Genomic DNA, 16,628 nt, shown 5'->3' on the forward strand with positions numbered 1-16,628 from the left:
CACTCCTCCCCTCTGAGAAAAGAAACACGTGCATTTGATTTTCCATGTGTGTCATGTAGGAATTAAATGGTACATCACAAATAAAGAAGCAACTGGTGCATTTCGCTTTGACTTCCCACAAGGTTCAAGATTAGAATTCAATTGCTTCATCAATATATCTTCAGACATGCTAATAACTCCTATTTGTAAGGAGCTGCTGGTTCCTATACTATGGATTTCTCCTGAGGCACAGTTTCGACGGTAGAAGAGCTTATTAGGTCAATTTACAATGGAACCTTACCTCTGAAGAATGTTTGGCTGGAGCTGATAAACTCTGTAGATATTTGAAGCTATTTTTTTCTTTCAAGGGCTGCATTCTTTTGAGGGGGGGGGTGATCTGTTGGGTGCCACATTTTGGTGGTGGGCAGGACCACCCTTTTCCTTCCTGAAAGTAAGTGGAATAATTTATGGCTGCCTAAGCCATATAAATCAGTATCCACATATTCATAGATGGCACCATATACTGGTACAAATTTCTAGAATAACTTCTAGACTCTTATTGTGTGGGCAGAGTTTTTGTTTGCTTGTTTGTTTGTTTGCATCTATGATAGTAATGACCCACTGTTTTCTAAATGTTGGACTGACATTTATAGGGAGAACTCTGATAGATGTAAAAGTGATATTGTAATGACCTCATCTCAAACTTTCTTTGTCAAATATCTGGGATGGCTATGGGTGTAATTCAGACTTGAAAGGCCTAATAACATTATAGCATAGGTGCTGATCTTGACAGGACAGTGGTGGAAAACATTGCAATGATCTTGCAACCAAAATTAACACTTTGGTACAAAAATATGTGCCCAGTAGCAATTTCAGAGAAGATTACCCACAATTTAAATGTCTTGAGTAGGTCAGAAGACCCAGAATGTGTGTTTTGCTATATGGCGACTTCATTTCTTACACTTTTGGAATTGGTGTACAAAATTCACTACTGGCAGTGATGAGAGGAAGCTAGTTTTCTTGATGAACACTTTCCCTGAATATCCTATGTACGATGTGAAACTTAGTTTTATATTCCACTACTGTAATTATTACATTTTTTTAAAAAAAGTTTATTTATATTTTAAAAAATAGTGAGATAAAATGCTTGTATCAACCCACTCAGTATAATTCAGTGGTTCCATCTCAAGGTTTATTCTGACTACAATTTCTTACAACTTGTTGTTTAATTCCTTGCAACAATTAACTGGCTAAAACCTTTCAAAACAAGGGATCATTAGGAGAATGTTTATGCTCCCTTTGAGAACATTTTAAGTTTCCCTTAACTAAATCTGCTAGACAAATCAATTGCTGTTTGGGGGGGGGGGGGATTGAACAACTACCATGCTTGAATGAAGAGAGTTACATTGAACATTTTTGTCTCTTCCAGGACTGTTTCGGTAAGGAGCCTCAATACATTGTTTTCACGATTTTGGCCTACTTAATCAGAGATGGAGCAAATGGATTGTAAACCCTACCAGCCACTGTCGAAAGCTAAGCATGAAATGGATCTAGCTTACACAAGCTCATCTGATGAAAGTGAGGATGGAAGAAAGGCAAGACAGTCTTATGAGTCCAGAGAAACGCTTAACGAATATGGCCAAGAACTCAGAATGAATTACAACAGCCACAGCAGAAAAAGAAAAGCTGTTGATGAACCCACTCAAGGTATTTTTTTAAAAAATCAGTTTTTATTAAAAGGAATACTCTTAATAACTTTTTAATCATATGGTAATCAGCCACTTAAATTGCTTGCTATCCCTACATCATATGGAATCATTTTCCTGTATATTCTTCTGTTCCATATCTTTTTTTGTGGAGGAAGAGCTGGATAGCTGTGAGCTATCATTACAGCAATTGCCAGCAACTTCTGACTTATACAATTTTGCTTATGGTTTTGCTTATGGTTGGGCTATGCCTTTCTTAGGACCAACCAACATGTCACAAAAAGAAAAGCTTGTTACACAAAGCAGAGCTGTAGTGGAGGTGATGGGGGAATTAAAAAATAATAATAATTGGATGTTGTAGCTGTAAGACAGTGGTGCTTGGTGCACGTTTTCCCAGGGGAAAGTGGCAGGACAAGTGGAAGTGTGGGTGAGCCCTTGGTTTGGTGTGTTGTGTTAGGTAGAGGGTCAAACAAGAACACAGAGTTCTTGGTATTGTCCATTAATGAGTCTTGTCCTGCTGGCCTTAGAATGAAGGACAGATTGACTTTTCAGGGGTCCAAGAGTCCTTCTGTGTCAGCAGAGCAGCACTGGGCAAACCGTTGTCCTCAAAATGTTGTTGGATTCCAGCTCCCATCAGCCCTAGCCAGCATTACCACTGGAGCCCAACAACTTCCAGAGCCCAACCACTGGAGCCCAACAACTTCCAGAGTGCCACATGTTCCCCACTCTTGCAGTAGAGAGTGGTGGTTTATCCACCAATTGCAGCCTGCCCTTAATTGCCAGATTTTGTGGCAGCTGCTGAGAAGATGAAAGACTTGAGATAAAGTGCAAGTCTGGAAATGAGCTGCTAACAAACTACTTCTTTACATCTGTTAATAACGTTAAAACATTTTGCATTTGATAGGTGGATTTGCTACACATGCCAAGCCAACTCTAAAATTGTAAACTTTCATTGATATAATCATTTCTATACCGCATGACAGTCATTTCAAAGCAGGGCGCAAAAGGGGTGTACCGAATACAAGATTGTGGAAGACCATTCTTTAATGCCTACTGAAATTTTAAGAAGTCTTTACGAAGTGTTGCTGGGGTGGGCCTGGGGAAGTGGTCTGATCTCAGTAAGGAGAGTGTTCCATAGAATTGGGTCTTCGATACTGAGCACACAGTTGCAGGAAACTAACAAAAAACACATGAATGAAACTTCTGCAACCAGATTGGAATGCCAAAACATCTATGAGCATGTAACTCTTGGTGCATGGTCTTGAAAAAAAGGGTGTGGGGAAGGGGCTGTCTATATCAATCCATCTCACTTTTTTAGTCTGCTTTAAGGTGGGAGGGGTGGGAAGGATATAGGGACTCGTCTTACATCATGAAGCTGGGAAGTGAGGAGAGTGCTGTTGTCCTTCTTGTGGGAATTCCATGGGTATCTCTGGTTGGTAACAGAGGAGTGGACCAGATGGGCCACTGGCCTGATCCAGCAGGCATTTCTTTTGATCTGAAGAAGTGGAGCTACAGAAGTGAGAAGCTCTCTGTATTTATTGCTCCTCAAATGTCACATCCAGGGAAAGGTATGAGGAGAAAACTTGAAAGCAGGACACATAAAAAAATAAGCCTCCTCTACTCCATCTGTTCTCTTCTCACCACCGAATCAAAGTATGTGTTTGCCAATACAAAAGACTTTGTATGCATATAGATATATATAGATACAGATACATAGATACACACACATAAATCTGCAGTTCTCCAAGCATTTAATATTTGTATGCTTGTGGTATGTTTTTCTTCACTAAAACAAATTGCTTCAGGAATGTTGTCTTTTTCTTGGATAAGATTTTTTCATCTATTGTTTCCAAAAAGGAACTTTTTGAAACACTCTCCTTTAGGGAGGATTGTTGTTGTTGTTTTCTTTTGCCTGGCTCACTTTTACCTTCCTTGCTTGTCAGAAGCCTAAAAAATAAAAATAAAAAATCAACACCAAATACAGAATTGATCTATGGGGAGGACGTTATTTAAGTTAACATTCTGCATGAGTGTTGCAGAAAATCAAATGCTGGAGCATTCATTTCATGATAGATTGTAGCTCTGAAGGAAGTTGTACTAGAGAGCTATCAGTGTCGAACAAGCCAGAATTGAGTGGGAAAAGATAGAAAAGGAGAGAGAATTGTAAATATTTGGGTAAGAATGTACCAAGGTGTAAGCTGTAATCCTTACCCCAGTTACTTGGGAGTAAGCCCCATGGCAGGACTTAGTTCTGAGTAGATATGGTTAGGATTAACCAGATATGGTTAAGTCCAGAAAGCACAGTGAGCAAATGAAGTCTTGTAACCCTTCTTAGAAGGCTGCAGGCCATTTTATGTTGCATTAAGCTTTTCAGAAGTCTGAATAAACATCTGCAGAGATTCAGTCCTGAATTTCTCCAGCCTATCTTGGTTCCAAGGATCAGAAAATAAATATATTTGTATATGAACTGAATCTCCCAAAGTCTGCTATTGGAAATAACAAAATATTTAAGATAAGAAGCTATGTTTTAAAGTGAGGGGTATTTGGCAAAGCAAAGCTTACCTAACACAGACAGATTTGAAAGGAGAGTGATTCCTTAAAAAAAGAAAAAGAAAAAGTGTGTGTATCCATTTGCCTCGGAGGCTGAATTTTCATGCCTATTTTTGCCATGGTATTTTTTGCCACGGTGTGCATGTCTGATTTTCTCAATTGCTTCTGAATGCATCCCAATATTTTTGAAATATTTTCACAGTTTTAACACTAATGAAAGCTAAAGTCCTGCAGGGTGTGCTGAATGGAAATCTGAGGTGACATTATGTTCAGAAGTATCATATTCATTGCATGAATATGAAAGGTAAAAGCTAAGCTTCAGGGTCTGTTAGCCTGGGGCCTGGCAGTCTACTTGACAGGCTGCAACCGAGAGTCATATGAGCCACAGAGCAAAAATATGTGGACATGTATGGGCTGAAGATCAGGCACTGAATCCTATAAACAAGAACCAGAGGCAGAGATATCATCAAAACAAGCTAGGTTGGGCAGATGAGAACCAAAGACAGGGACATAGACTAAGAAAGGCTAGAGGCCAGATGCAAGATAGCCTGTGCTGTACCTCCATCTGAAAAATATTTCACTGGATTATGGTGGGTGCAAAAGGGGGCATGTGTACTAGGTGGCTGGTTAGGGGATGGCAAAACAGCATCCTGTGTAGGTGAGAGAAAAGAAAGAAGTGTCACTGCCATAGCACACACTTACTGACTACATTCCAGCCAGGTCCCACTTATTAGAAGAGGTGGGTGAATAGCCACCCACCTATTCTAATAAGATGAATCTGGCTGGAATACGTAAGGAGTCACCAAGCCTGTGCCTTGGCTGCTGTGCACCTCTCTTTTCTCTTTGGGCCAGCAGGAATGTAAAGGAGCCAGGCCTTGATGACCACATGGTGTGGCTGGCTACAGCCCACACACACCTTACAGGAAGAGGTGAGTGACTATAGAAAGGCTGGTCTGCTTGGCCACCCCAGGAAGAGGAAGGTGAGGAGGTGCAAAAGAGGCCCCACTGCCACCACAAGCGAGCAGGAAAGAAGGAGCACAGCAGGCAGGTGAATTGGCAAGGTAAGTGCCAGCCTGGAACAGGGGTCTCGTGAGAGTTGCTAGGACCAGCATTTATGTAAATTGTCCCTTGTTTTTCAATGCCCCTCCCAAAGGGAAGCAGGGTGGGCTCCCCTTCGCTCCTTGGTCAGCCCTTCCTTGTGTTGCTACTGTGGCCACCACTGAGACAAGTCAACCTGCACATGCTTCCTTCTCTCAACCGTGGTGGTGATAGGAGGCAGCAGTGCAGGCTTTTGCCCTCTACAGGAAAATGTGTAGATCCAGCACTGGTCCTCATTGAAGAACACATTTGGGGGCAAGAATTATATAGACACTCTATTGTGTCTATATAATGTGGTTCCTCTTGTCTTGTGGCCTTGGGCTGAAATAAAGAGCTGTAGTTCTAGATCTGCACACCTACTTGAGTCGCACTCTCCTGCAGCCAGAGATCTGGGCAATAATTCCCCAATCTGAGAACTATGCAGGGGGAAAGGTGCCTGGGCCCTGACTCCCTGGTTCAAGACTTACAGAATCATTCAGGATGAAAGACTTGCATGTTGGACCTTTTGCTATCAATGCCCAGATGAATCTGTCATGATTTTTCAGTTTCTGTTGAGCCTTTGTCTTTGTTGAGAAGATACTCCCTTGAGAAGAAAGAAGATGCTGTTTCTAACACACATCTCTTTATATTATTTGGTTGTGAAAGGGTCTCAGTATTAATAGGTACCATCTCCTGCCCTCTCCCTAGCTTCAATCATGTATGCAGAATACATGTCTTGAACTAGGGGAACGTATTCATTTCAAGATGTGATGTCTCCAACCCTCCAACTGAAACCTTGCTTTCAGGTGCACAATCAGATAAAAAAACAAGACCTCTTGGTTCTAGAAGTGAATAGAGAAGATGTGGCAGGATGGCTCAAATCATTGCAAGGCCCCCTAATCTAATGCACACACAGTTTGAGGGTGAAACTAGTATAGACTGAATTATATCTAATGACACTTTCCAATTGGATGCTGTAGTGGATTTCATTTTTGTAAGCTGGTTGTGTTGGAGGGGAGCAAAGAAGAAATGGGACTTGGTAAAACTGTAAGCAAATTACAAATTTAGTTGGCACTTTCTTTTACTGGTTTAATTATTTCCCTGTAACTTTACAGATCTGGGTTATGAAAGAAAGGAAGGTTAAAATGGAATTGCAAACCTTTATTTTCAAGATCATAATATAGAACCTAATCAAATAAAACAGAGAGACTTGCTTGTGATCTTGTTTTCCCAATGAAACTCTAATTTGACTAATTTATGAACTGATACATTGATCTAGCATTAATGAATGAATTAGTAGCTGAATAAATTGGGGTAGACTATAGTATATAATGAATTCTGATAGCATTATCAATTAATTATATACTAGTAGCATGCTATCTTGATGAAATTAATTTTATAATCTGTCTTTTTGTATTAAAGGATTAATGAATGGGTGAATTATTGAGTTACTGGACTTATTAATTGACATATTATAACAAAAGAATAACACATTAGTGTGCATTTAATGAATTACTAAATTGAACAGTGATTAAGTGGCAATATGTTAAAACAACTTGGGCCATGCAATTCAGTAATCAAGCTAATGAATTACAATGTTTGGGGGAGTAACTGTAATTAAAAAGGAGGTCAATTTGTTCAGAGAGAGGGAGAGCATAGATACAGGGCCAACATATGAGAGGGGAAATGCGTATACTTCACTAGGGTTGTGGAGAGCCCAACTCAACTAATTTTCTAGATCCATTTCAGTCAGGGTTTAGGCCCAGTTCTAGCATAGGAATTGCACTGGGGCGGAGAAAATGTGTCCCTGTTAATTCTTCTAGAACCCTCAGCCGCTTTAGAAACCATTGACCATGGTATCCTTTTGGAGCGTCTATCCAAGTTAGGGGTGAGTGGCACCACTTTGTGGTGGTTCCAGTCTTACTTGGATGGTTGTTTCAAAAGGGTGGTGCTTGTGAGTGTTATTCAGTTCCATGGAGTCTTCAATGTGGAGTTCCTCAGGGTTCAATTTTATCCCCTGTGTTGTTTAACATCTACATGAAACCACTGAGTGGGGTCATCGGGAATTTTGGAGTATGTTGTCAGCAATATGCTGATGACACACAGCTCTACTACTCCTTTACATCTGCAGGGGAGGTAATGGATGTGCTGGACTGTTGTCTTGCCTTGGTAATGGATGGGATGAGAACCAACACACTGAAGCTCAATGCAGATAAGATTGAGGCACTGATAGTGGATGGTTCCCTAGACTGGATGGTTGGAAGGTTGCCTGCTCTTGATGGTAGGTACCTAGCTTGGGGATACTACTGGATCCTTTGCTGTTGCGTTGCTGTCGCTTGAGGCTCAGGTGGCCTCAGTGGCGCAGAGTGCCTTCCATTGCCTTCAGCTGTTGGCCTGGCTGCACTCTGGACAATAATAGTCTAGCTTCTTTGTCTATGTTCTAGTAACCTCTAGCTTAGATCACTGCAACATGTTATATGTAGGGTTGCCTCTGAAGGCAGGTTAGAAACTTCAGCTAGTGCCAAATTCAGCAGCCAGGTTGTTCACTGAGGCAAGATTGTTTGAGCATATTATACCAATCCTGGTCTGACAGCACTGGCTGCTAATTAGTTTCCGAGCCCACTTCAAAGTGCTGGTTTTGACCTATAAAGCCTTAAATGGCTCAGGACCACAATACCTCAAGAACTGCCTCTCTCTATGTTAACCTATCCAGACCCTGTAATCACCATTGTAGCCCTTTTTCATACGCCTCCTCTATGAGAAGTCTGGAGGGTGGCAATGGGCCTTTTCTTCTGTGGCTCCCCATTTGTGGAATGCTCTCCCCGGGGAGGCTCACCTGGCACCTTCATTATATACATCTTTAGGTGCCAGGTGAGAATGTTCCTCTTCTGCCAAGCTGATTAACATCCTACATCCTTTTAAACATGTTTGTGGAAGAGGGCTAATTTGTTTTGTTCTTGTTTTTATTATGTGTTTTATGTTTTTATCTTTTTATGCTGCCCAGAAGAAGGGCAGTATACAAATTTAATAAATAATCAGATACTTAACAAAACCCCAGGATGCAATCTCATTGCCACCATAAAAAGCATTGAGGCTACATGTAGATCATGATTGAGGGTGGTTATACAGATGTGTTTTCCTGCATATGGATATTTATATGGGTTTCTAGATTTTCTGATGTTTCATAAAGCCAACTAGAAGCAATGGCAGAGCATAATAAAACAGTACGTTCACTGTTCAAACTGCTGTTTATTTGCCATTGCTTATATGAGAAGCACTGTGCTGAGCTAGATCAGCCTTTGCTCTAGGGATGGAGGAGATAATGGTTTTAAGTGGATGTATACAGAGAATTTTGCAGTTCCAACCTGATTGAGCTTTTCCCACATTGTATCTTGTATCGAGCCACCACTTATGTCTGAGCTGCTTGTGTAATGTTGTGGGGTTGTTGGTTTTTTTTTTAAAGGCTGATTAATTATTTGCAAAAATATGTATATTGTACATATAAGGCATATAAAAGAATCATACTCCATGCTGTTCTGTGTTTCTGCAGCATCATTCATTAAGTATACTAATAGATAAGCATTTTTATACTATTATATGACTGTTGTACCATCTGCTTATGTGCTGGTCACTTTAGGAAACGTCATCACCATGATGAACGGAAACAAAAAGAGAGCAGCACATCTTCCTTGAGCCAAAATAAAGCCTTAGCAAAACTAAGAGAGAGAGAAACAGCTTTTCAAGTGCCTTTCTGCAGCCCCCCACCCCCCAAGTGCACAAGTTTGTTATGTTAGACAAAATAGGACTTCGGTCATGCAAAACTGCACACAATGACCGCTCCCCGCTTAAAACGGGGGGCGCCCTTTGCGTGGACGCGCGCAGCCCTAGATCTGGAGCGGCCCCATCAGCATAGGCTTGGCTTTGCCTTCCCTCAGGTGGGATACCTGGAGGTCTCCGCCTACCTCAGTCAGTTGTCCAATCCCACCTGGGGGAAGCGTTGCCAAGGAGACCAGGACAGGTAGGGGAGGGATTACCTGCCCACACAATAGAGGGAGGATCTTACCTGGGAATCCTCACTTGGCTCCAGAGCTTCTCCCACCCTACCCACCCTCAGTTAATGTCTTCTTTTGCAGGTTAACTTTTCTTCACAGGTATGCGGGCGCTGCTATGTTAAGGTCGCTGTTAAAGGGCCGGAAAGGAATTTCCCTGCATTGGAAGGTTTCGCCTTTCCCGTAGCAAAACGTCACAACTTTGGCGGTATCAGGCCTTGGGCGGAATCCTTTAGTCCATCTTCCTCTTTGCGGCGGCGATACCAGGGTTCCCCATTAAAGGGGTTTCTGAAGGGAGGCTTTTACCGTACGCCGAAAGGTCGTCATTGCTCTCCCCTGCGGGGGCGTCGTAACGGGGGCGGCTATCTCTGCTTGAACATATGTTCTCCAGAGCCGGCCCATCCCCCCCCCCCCCACTGGATAACCCTGAAGTTCCCTAGGTCCCCGGCTGGGGACTGGGGAGGGAGAACGCCCAATGCCTGAGCCAAGGTCTACCCACATTTGAAATTTAATAAAGTTGTGGCCAATTTAATCCCATAGCACGTTGTCTTGAGTCGTTATTCCACATGACGGGGGTACCGCTCGGGATCTGGGGACTCCGCCTGTCCACGCAGTGTAATGCACATAATATGCAAGATTTGACCATAATTTTTAGTGGACTTGAGGAGAGAGTAAAATCTCACTTCTTTTCGAGATAAAGGAGCAAGACTGACTCTACAATTGTATGATTCTGTGAATGAAATGAGGGGGGGGGGGGAATGCAGATAAACTCAATATTGATATTTCACATGCCTGCTTTGCTCCTATGTAGTCGGGTTCTTCTTACATTTTTCCTAATAGTCTGTGCAGGCTCACAGATGGGACCCATGAGCTCGTTTCACTACCCTGGTTTGTAGCAGTGCCTGACAAACTGTGGCTTGACAAACCACCATATCTCCCTCAGAGTGCTTGAGGAGAAGATGCAAGTAGACATATGGCTTGTTCTTAGTCTCAAAAAAAATCCCATGACTGAGGTTATGGTGTCTGAATTGCACCTGTCACTTCTCTGATAATTATTTTGGAGTATGTGAGTTGAAGAACTACCAAGCATGGGGGTTTGCACGTCACTAGAATTAGTGAAAAATGGTCGCTGGGTTGAGTGAAACACTCTAATCAGCATCATATTTTGGCCAGCTCATTGTGTAGGTGACTTATTTTTCTGTCGGGGGGGGGGAGGACTTATTATAATTGCATTGTATATGTAATAAGGCAAAGGTTTTTGTGTGTGTGTGTTTATTTGTGAGAACTCCAGCAGCTTACAGGGCACATTATACTTTGGTTGTATTTACTGTGGTAAGACACCTGTTGCAGTTTCCCTTTCAGTTCCCCCACCCATTCATTTATAGCCTAATCAAGCTGTTCAGCATTTGAGGGTAAGAAACTACCACCAGTACTTATGCCATGGACCCTAGACAAGTGGACAGAATCAATAAACTAAATGTATAATAATTTTGATATTATTGTAATCCTTATTGTAATTCAGTTATATTTGGGAAGGCCTGAGAAGCATTAATAAGAAGGTCCTTTATTTCAAAAGGGACGCGGGTGGCGCTGTGGGTAAAACCTCAGCGCTTAGGACTTGCCGATAGCATGGTCAGCGGTTCGAAACCCCGTGGCGGGGTGCGCTCCTGTTGCTCGGTCCCAGTGCCTGCCAACCTAGCAGTTCGAAAGTACCCCCGGGTGCAAGTAGATAAATAGGGACCGCTTACTGGCGGGAAGGTAAACGGCGTTCCGTGTACTGCGCTGGCTCGCCAGATGCAGCTTGTCACGCTGGCCACGTGACCCGGAAGTGTCTGCGGACAGCGCTGGCTCCCGGCCTATAGAGTGAGATGAGCGCACAACCCTAGAGTCTGGCAAGACTGGCCCGTACGGGCAGGGGTACCTTTACCTTATTTCAAAAAGAAGAGGGGGGAAAGGTTATGGGTCAATGTAGGAACAGAACAAGGGAATGAGTCTAGAAAATAGAAGATATGTCCCGCGAGGATGCCATTTAGATGACTGGAGATCACCAGAATAAATTGCATCTGAAAGATACAGACCACGCAGTGGGGGGGATCATGGGATCATTAATTTTTATGGAGAGAGCCCTCACTGGTGAATAATAAAGACTTTTAAAAGCACCAGGAGAAATGGAACAAATATTCATGAATTTTATGGAGAGAATATAAACGAGGAATTCAGGAATAAGTAGATTTTCACAGTTTCTGACTAATCTTGATATACCCAAAATAACCCAACATAATGAACTGGACATTCCAATAAAGTGCAATGAAATACAGCTACATATGACTTCAGTGCAAAGTATTTTTCTGCCTCACTCTCTTTTTCATTTTAAAATTTAACTCTTTTGGTATAGGGAGATTTATAAATCTTTGACAGAAGTAAAAATAATTTTAATCTGTAAAGTGGAAGATGATTCAGCATAATTTGACTCCTGTAAACCCTCTATTGCTACTAAACAATGATCATAAACTATCAACAGAAATTATATGTGGGGTCATAGAGAAATATTTTCATAGAGCTAGCAGACTTTATCTACAAAAGAAAAGTTCATTATAAGAGTTGAAGTGCAATTAACAAGTTCAGTTGCACAGTACAGGTGACTCTCAACCTGTGCTGGCATTAAGTTCCAGGAATAGCACATAGAGCCAAAACCATGTATCATCAAAACACATTGGGTTCAATGGCAAAGTCTTTTTCCCCGGACAGAGAATGCCCTCTTTCCACCCCACTTTTTATATATTTTTTCCAAGCATGTAAAGCTGAATGTGCACAATTTAAATGCACATATGTTGTGAGTTACCTGTAGTTGTTACTTGTTTGTTTTCAGATGCCTCTATGGCATTTGATATTATAGAATGGCCTTTTTTGCTTAATGTTTCATAGACTTTTAGATTTATTCCTATGGAACCTGGATTGGCTTCATTGTCAATATTTCCCTGATACAATGCAAAATGGGTTACATAAAGATCTAATCATGTTCTTAATAGCAGCTGTATTTGTGGAAGTTGCTCAGCATTAGAGGTACCACAAACATCTTACTCTGTGGGTTGGTGAAGTAGAATCTAGGGATTAGCTACGCCAGAGAAATAGAGCACAACAGACTGCCTAGAGGAGCTCATCTTTCTCCATTATTTGTACCCCTTTGTCATTTACATTAATAAACAAGGTGGTTTTTACGTCCTCTGATTTTTCAAAGACCCTTGTGGTTAGATGTGATTCCTAAGCATTTCTGTTCACTGGTTTGATAACAACATAACCTATGTCTGCTTTATTTTACCTTTATTTTACTTTTATTAGACATTCTGTCTGCCTTGTGAGAGTTTACAATATTGGATATCAGTACAGTGGTACCTCGGGTTAAGTACTTAATTCGTTCCGGAGGTCCGTTCTTAACCTGAAGCACCACTTTAGCTAATAGGGCCTCCTGCTGCCACCGCACTGCCAGAGCATGATTTCTGTTCTCATCCTGAAGCAAACCTGAAGCACTATTTCTGGGTTGGCGGAGTTGTAACCTGAAGCGTATGTAACCTGAAGCGTATGTAACCTGAGGTACCACTGTACTGAAAATAATAATATAAAAAGGATTTTTTTGGGGGGGGGCAGCCCCAAATCTCACACCAGGAAGCCAGTGTAATGATCAGATCCTTACCCTGCCCAAAGCCAAACACCTGAACTGCCGTAATCAATAATGTTGTGGCCTTGTTTTTACCCACTTGGAGTCTCATGTCGGCTTATTTCTCTGCTTTGGCCTCTGCCTCTCATTGTTCCTGGGTCTGCAGTATAAAGCTGTAGACTGGACTGAAAAAGAGCTACAAAACTTTTTAACGTGGGGATAAAAACAGGTAACTGATCTGACTCAGTTGTATAAACATAATTACAGCCTTTTGGTGGAAGGAGTCAAAAAAGATTTTGTTAAATGCAATAATTTAAAGCTTTCATTATTTTTCAAGAATCTCTGCAATTAGCATGTCATCCTACCTAGATGTTCTGTTTTATTTGTTGTACTTAGTTTGCCAGAATGAGGGGGAAAACCCTGAGAACCTGACAAAGGATAATTAAGAGTTTTACATTTGCAGAAAAGGACTGAGAGTTAGCTTTTGCATACCCTAAAAGAAATTTGGAGGGGTAGGAGGATTGTCAGCATTGAATTCATGGATGCATTGTACGTGAGCTGAATCACTCAAGATAATCAGATGGCTTTGTTTAACTCTTAGTACATCTTAGAGCAGGTTGTCATCCAAAGCTTTCCCAACAGAGAGAAGCGTGTTGACAGTGAGAAAACCTATACTTTTGGGCATCTTTGAGAATTACAGCATAGTTGTTACAGTACAAGTTTTGTCAAGTAGGCTACTTCTTCATGGGGTGCACAAAGTTTGATATACCGTATTTTTCACTCTATAAGACTCACTTTTTCCCTCCTAAAAAGTAAGGGGAAATGTGTGTGCATCTTATGGAGCGAATGCAGGCTGCGCAGCTATCCCAGAAGCCAGAACAGCAAGAGGGATTGCTGCTTTCACTGCGCAGCGATCCTTCTTGCTGTTCTGGCTTCTGAGATTCAGAATATTTTTTTCTTGTTTTCCTCCTCCAAAAACTAGGTGCGTCTTGTGGTCTGGTGCGTCTTATAGAGCGAAAAATACGGTACCCTCTTTGGTATACATGGAGATAGATAGAAAGACAAACATTAGGGCAAAAAGGACATTGTAAAATTCAAGAGACAGTCCGTGATACCTGTAGCAGTAGAGGAAAACCCTAGTAAGTTCTAATTCAACAACACTGGAGTTTCATATTGGGCTTCTTTTTTTGATGAAATAAACGTGAGTTTATTTGTTTAGTCCTGAGCAGCACAGACAGCTGGGGTGGCGGATGGAGATTAGAGAAGAGCCTGGGATTCTTCTCTAGATCATTTTTGTTCCAAGACAGAAAATAATCTCCCACTTATCACTCATGAGCTTCCAAAATTTGTATTTAAGTCTGACTAGAGGTAACCACTGGCGTCATATCTAGTTTTCCATTTGCATCCTGCAAAAAAACCCTCCATGTTATCCTGTTTTTCTCTTGTAATGTCTCCTCTGTTTATGTGAGTATGGAGGAGAATACTCGCTGTGTGTACTCTGACCTACACCCAGGAAGCAAAAACAGACAAGGTAATTTGTAGAATTTTCACTCAGGAACAACAGACAACACACATACAGTAAACATCCAGGCATGGGCTATGCAAAAAGTTTAACCCAGCCTTCTCCAAGCTTGTGCCCTCCAGATGTTTGGACTACAGTTTCTATTGCACATGGCTAAGCTTGTTTGGACTACAGTTTCTATTGCACATGGCTAAGCTTGTAGAGGCTGTAGTACAAGACTACTAGAGGGCACAAGGTTGGCAAAGTGTGCTCCAACCAGTTCTAATTTAGAAAAAAACCCACAGCAAAGGAAGGAGGAGAGCTGTTATTGCAGCCCTGCTCTTAAAGAGACAAGTCATACATGCTACATGGACCCTGTGTGTGCTTTTGCAGTAATTTCTGAACAATCCTCTACTGTTGTGATAACTAGACCTGAGAGAAACCCATGCCAGTTCCTAATTTGTGAGCAGTTCCTTTAAATCTCCTCTTCTCTGTTGTTTGTATAGCTTTTGTTTACCTGAGGGAGTATAATGCCAATACTGTGTCAGTCTTGCAAGGAAAAACAAACAAACAAAAATGAATTCCCAGCAGCCCGAAGCTATATGGTTATTGGCAGGCATGGCCTATTGTAATCCATGGTTTTGGCAAATATAGAAAATTAGCTCTTGGCAAGTCTGGCTTTTGCAATTGTTTATTGGCAGGACAAACTGAGTTTGTTGTTCTGTTTTTTAAGGAAACATACTAAATTTGTTTCCTGTGGAATAGGTTGTTCATTCGGCATCTTGTTTTAAAGTCTTCTACTTTTATGTTACATGCCTTTAAGTGTGTGTGTGTGTGTGTGTGTGTGTGCTTGATTTTCTGATGTGTTCTATTTTTCTAAAGTGTTTTTTTATTTCATTTTTTTAAAGAAAAAAAATAGTGAATGAGCAGTAGTTTGTTGTTGTTTTTTGTTTTGTTTTGTTTTTTAAAAAAACATTCCCAGGTTAAAAACTGCAGATATGGGTCACTGATCCAGAAATGCTGCTCTTGATGCTAATGACAGCTTTGTAGTGGACTATGTAATTTTTATTGGCACTCAAGTACTGTATGAGGGAGAGAGCATAAAGCCCACTCTGCACAAGCTGTGAACTCAGTCCAGGTTGGCCCCTCTGTGCAACTGTTATTTAACACACATACACAAATATACATTTACATAACGGGTAGATTTCTCCTCTGTTGCATTGTCCTACTTAGCTGTTGGCAGTCACTGGGAGCTTGTGACCAAGAATTGTAAACAGGAGTGTTTGTGAGGGAGTGGTGGAAGAGACTGAAGAGAGCGAGTTTGTGTCTTTTGGATTAAGGTTGGTTGCTAGTCTAATGTGTTTGGAGGTTTGCTTGTGGGTGTGGCCATGTGCATCAATTAGAGAAGCCAAAAATGGTTGTTGCCTGTAGAGACCTGGATTGATTGTGGCACATAGCCCTCTCAGATCAACTTATGCAGAGAAGGAGGGTCGTGAGGGGTGTGTCAAAAAGAGATAGGTTTGAGGTTTGGTTTCTATTCTTCCCTTTAATAAACAAGGGGCAGCATAATCTATGCCCCCCAGTCTATATGGAATGGCCATATTAGGGCTCATTGAAAATGAGGTAATGTATAAAACACAGGATCCTTGTGATAAGATAAATCTCTAAAGGCACAAGAGTAGAGTGCTCATAAAATTACATTAGTGGATACAGTGGTACCTCGCAAGACGAACGCCTCGCAAGACGGAAAACCCGCTAGACGAAAGGGTTTTCCGTCGCGGAGGCGCTTCGCAAAACGAATTTCCCTATGGGCTTGCTTCGCAAGACGACAGCCCATAGGGAAATCTCCGGGACAGCGGGGAAGCGCAGCGCGTCTTCCCCGCTGTCCTCGGACCTCCTCCGAAGGCTGGCGGCGGGGCGGGGACAGCTCCTCCTGCCGCCGCCGGGCTTCGGAACGATGCCCCGATGCCGGTCGGCAGGCGGGAATGCCTCCCCCCGCCGCCCGCCATCGGGACCATGCCCCGATGCCGGGCAGCGGGCGGGAACGCCTCCCCCCGCCCCCCGCCATTGGGACCATGCCCCGATGCCGGGCGGCGGGGACGGGGCGGGGC

The 16,628-nt window shown here is 42.2% G+C and overlaps 1 protein-coding gene across 8 annotated transcripts in view; it reads left to right on the plus strand.

Moving 5' to 3' along the window:
* Positions 1 to 16,628, plus strand: part of TENM1 (teneurin transmembrane protein 1) — a 388,748-nt gene that overhangs the window by 96,215 nt on the left and 275,905 nt on the right. For all 8 annotated transcript variants that reach the window (XM_077922107.1, XM_077922113.1, XM_077922110.1 and 5 more), the window contains exon 2: positions 1,409 to 1,686. In XM_077922107.1, the coding sequence (XP_077778233.1) occupies positions 1,470 to 1,686 (217 nt within the window). In that variant the 5' untranslated portion in view covers positions 1,409 to 1,469. The remainder of the gene's footprint in view (positions 1 to 1,408; positions 1,687 to 16,628) is intronic.

This window comes from Podarcis muralis, chromosome Z (genome assembly GCF_964188315.1).
Source record: "Podarcis muralis chromosome Z, rPodMur119.hap1.1, whole genome shotgun sequence".
Taxonomy (NCBI): Eukaryota; Metazoa; Chordata; class Lepidosauria; order Squamata; family Lacertidae; genus Podarcis; species Podarcis muralis.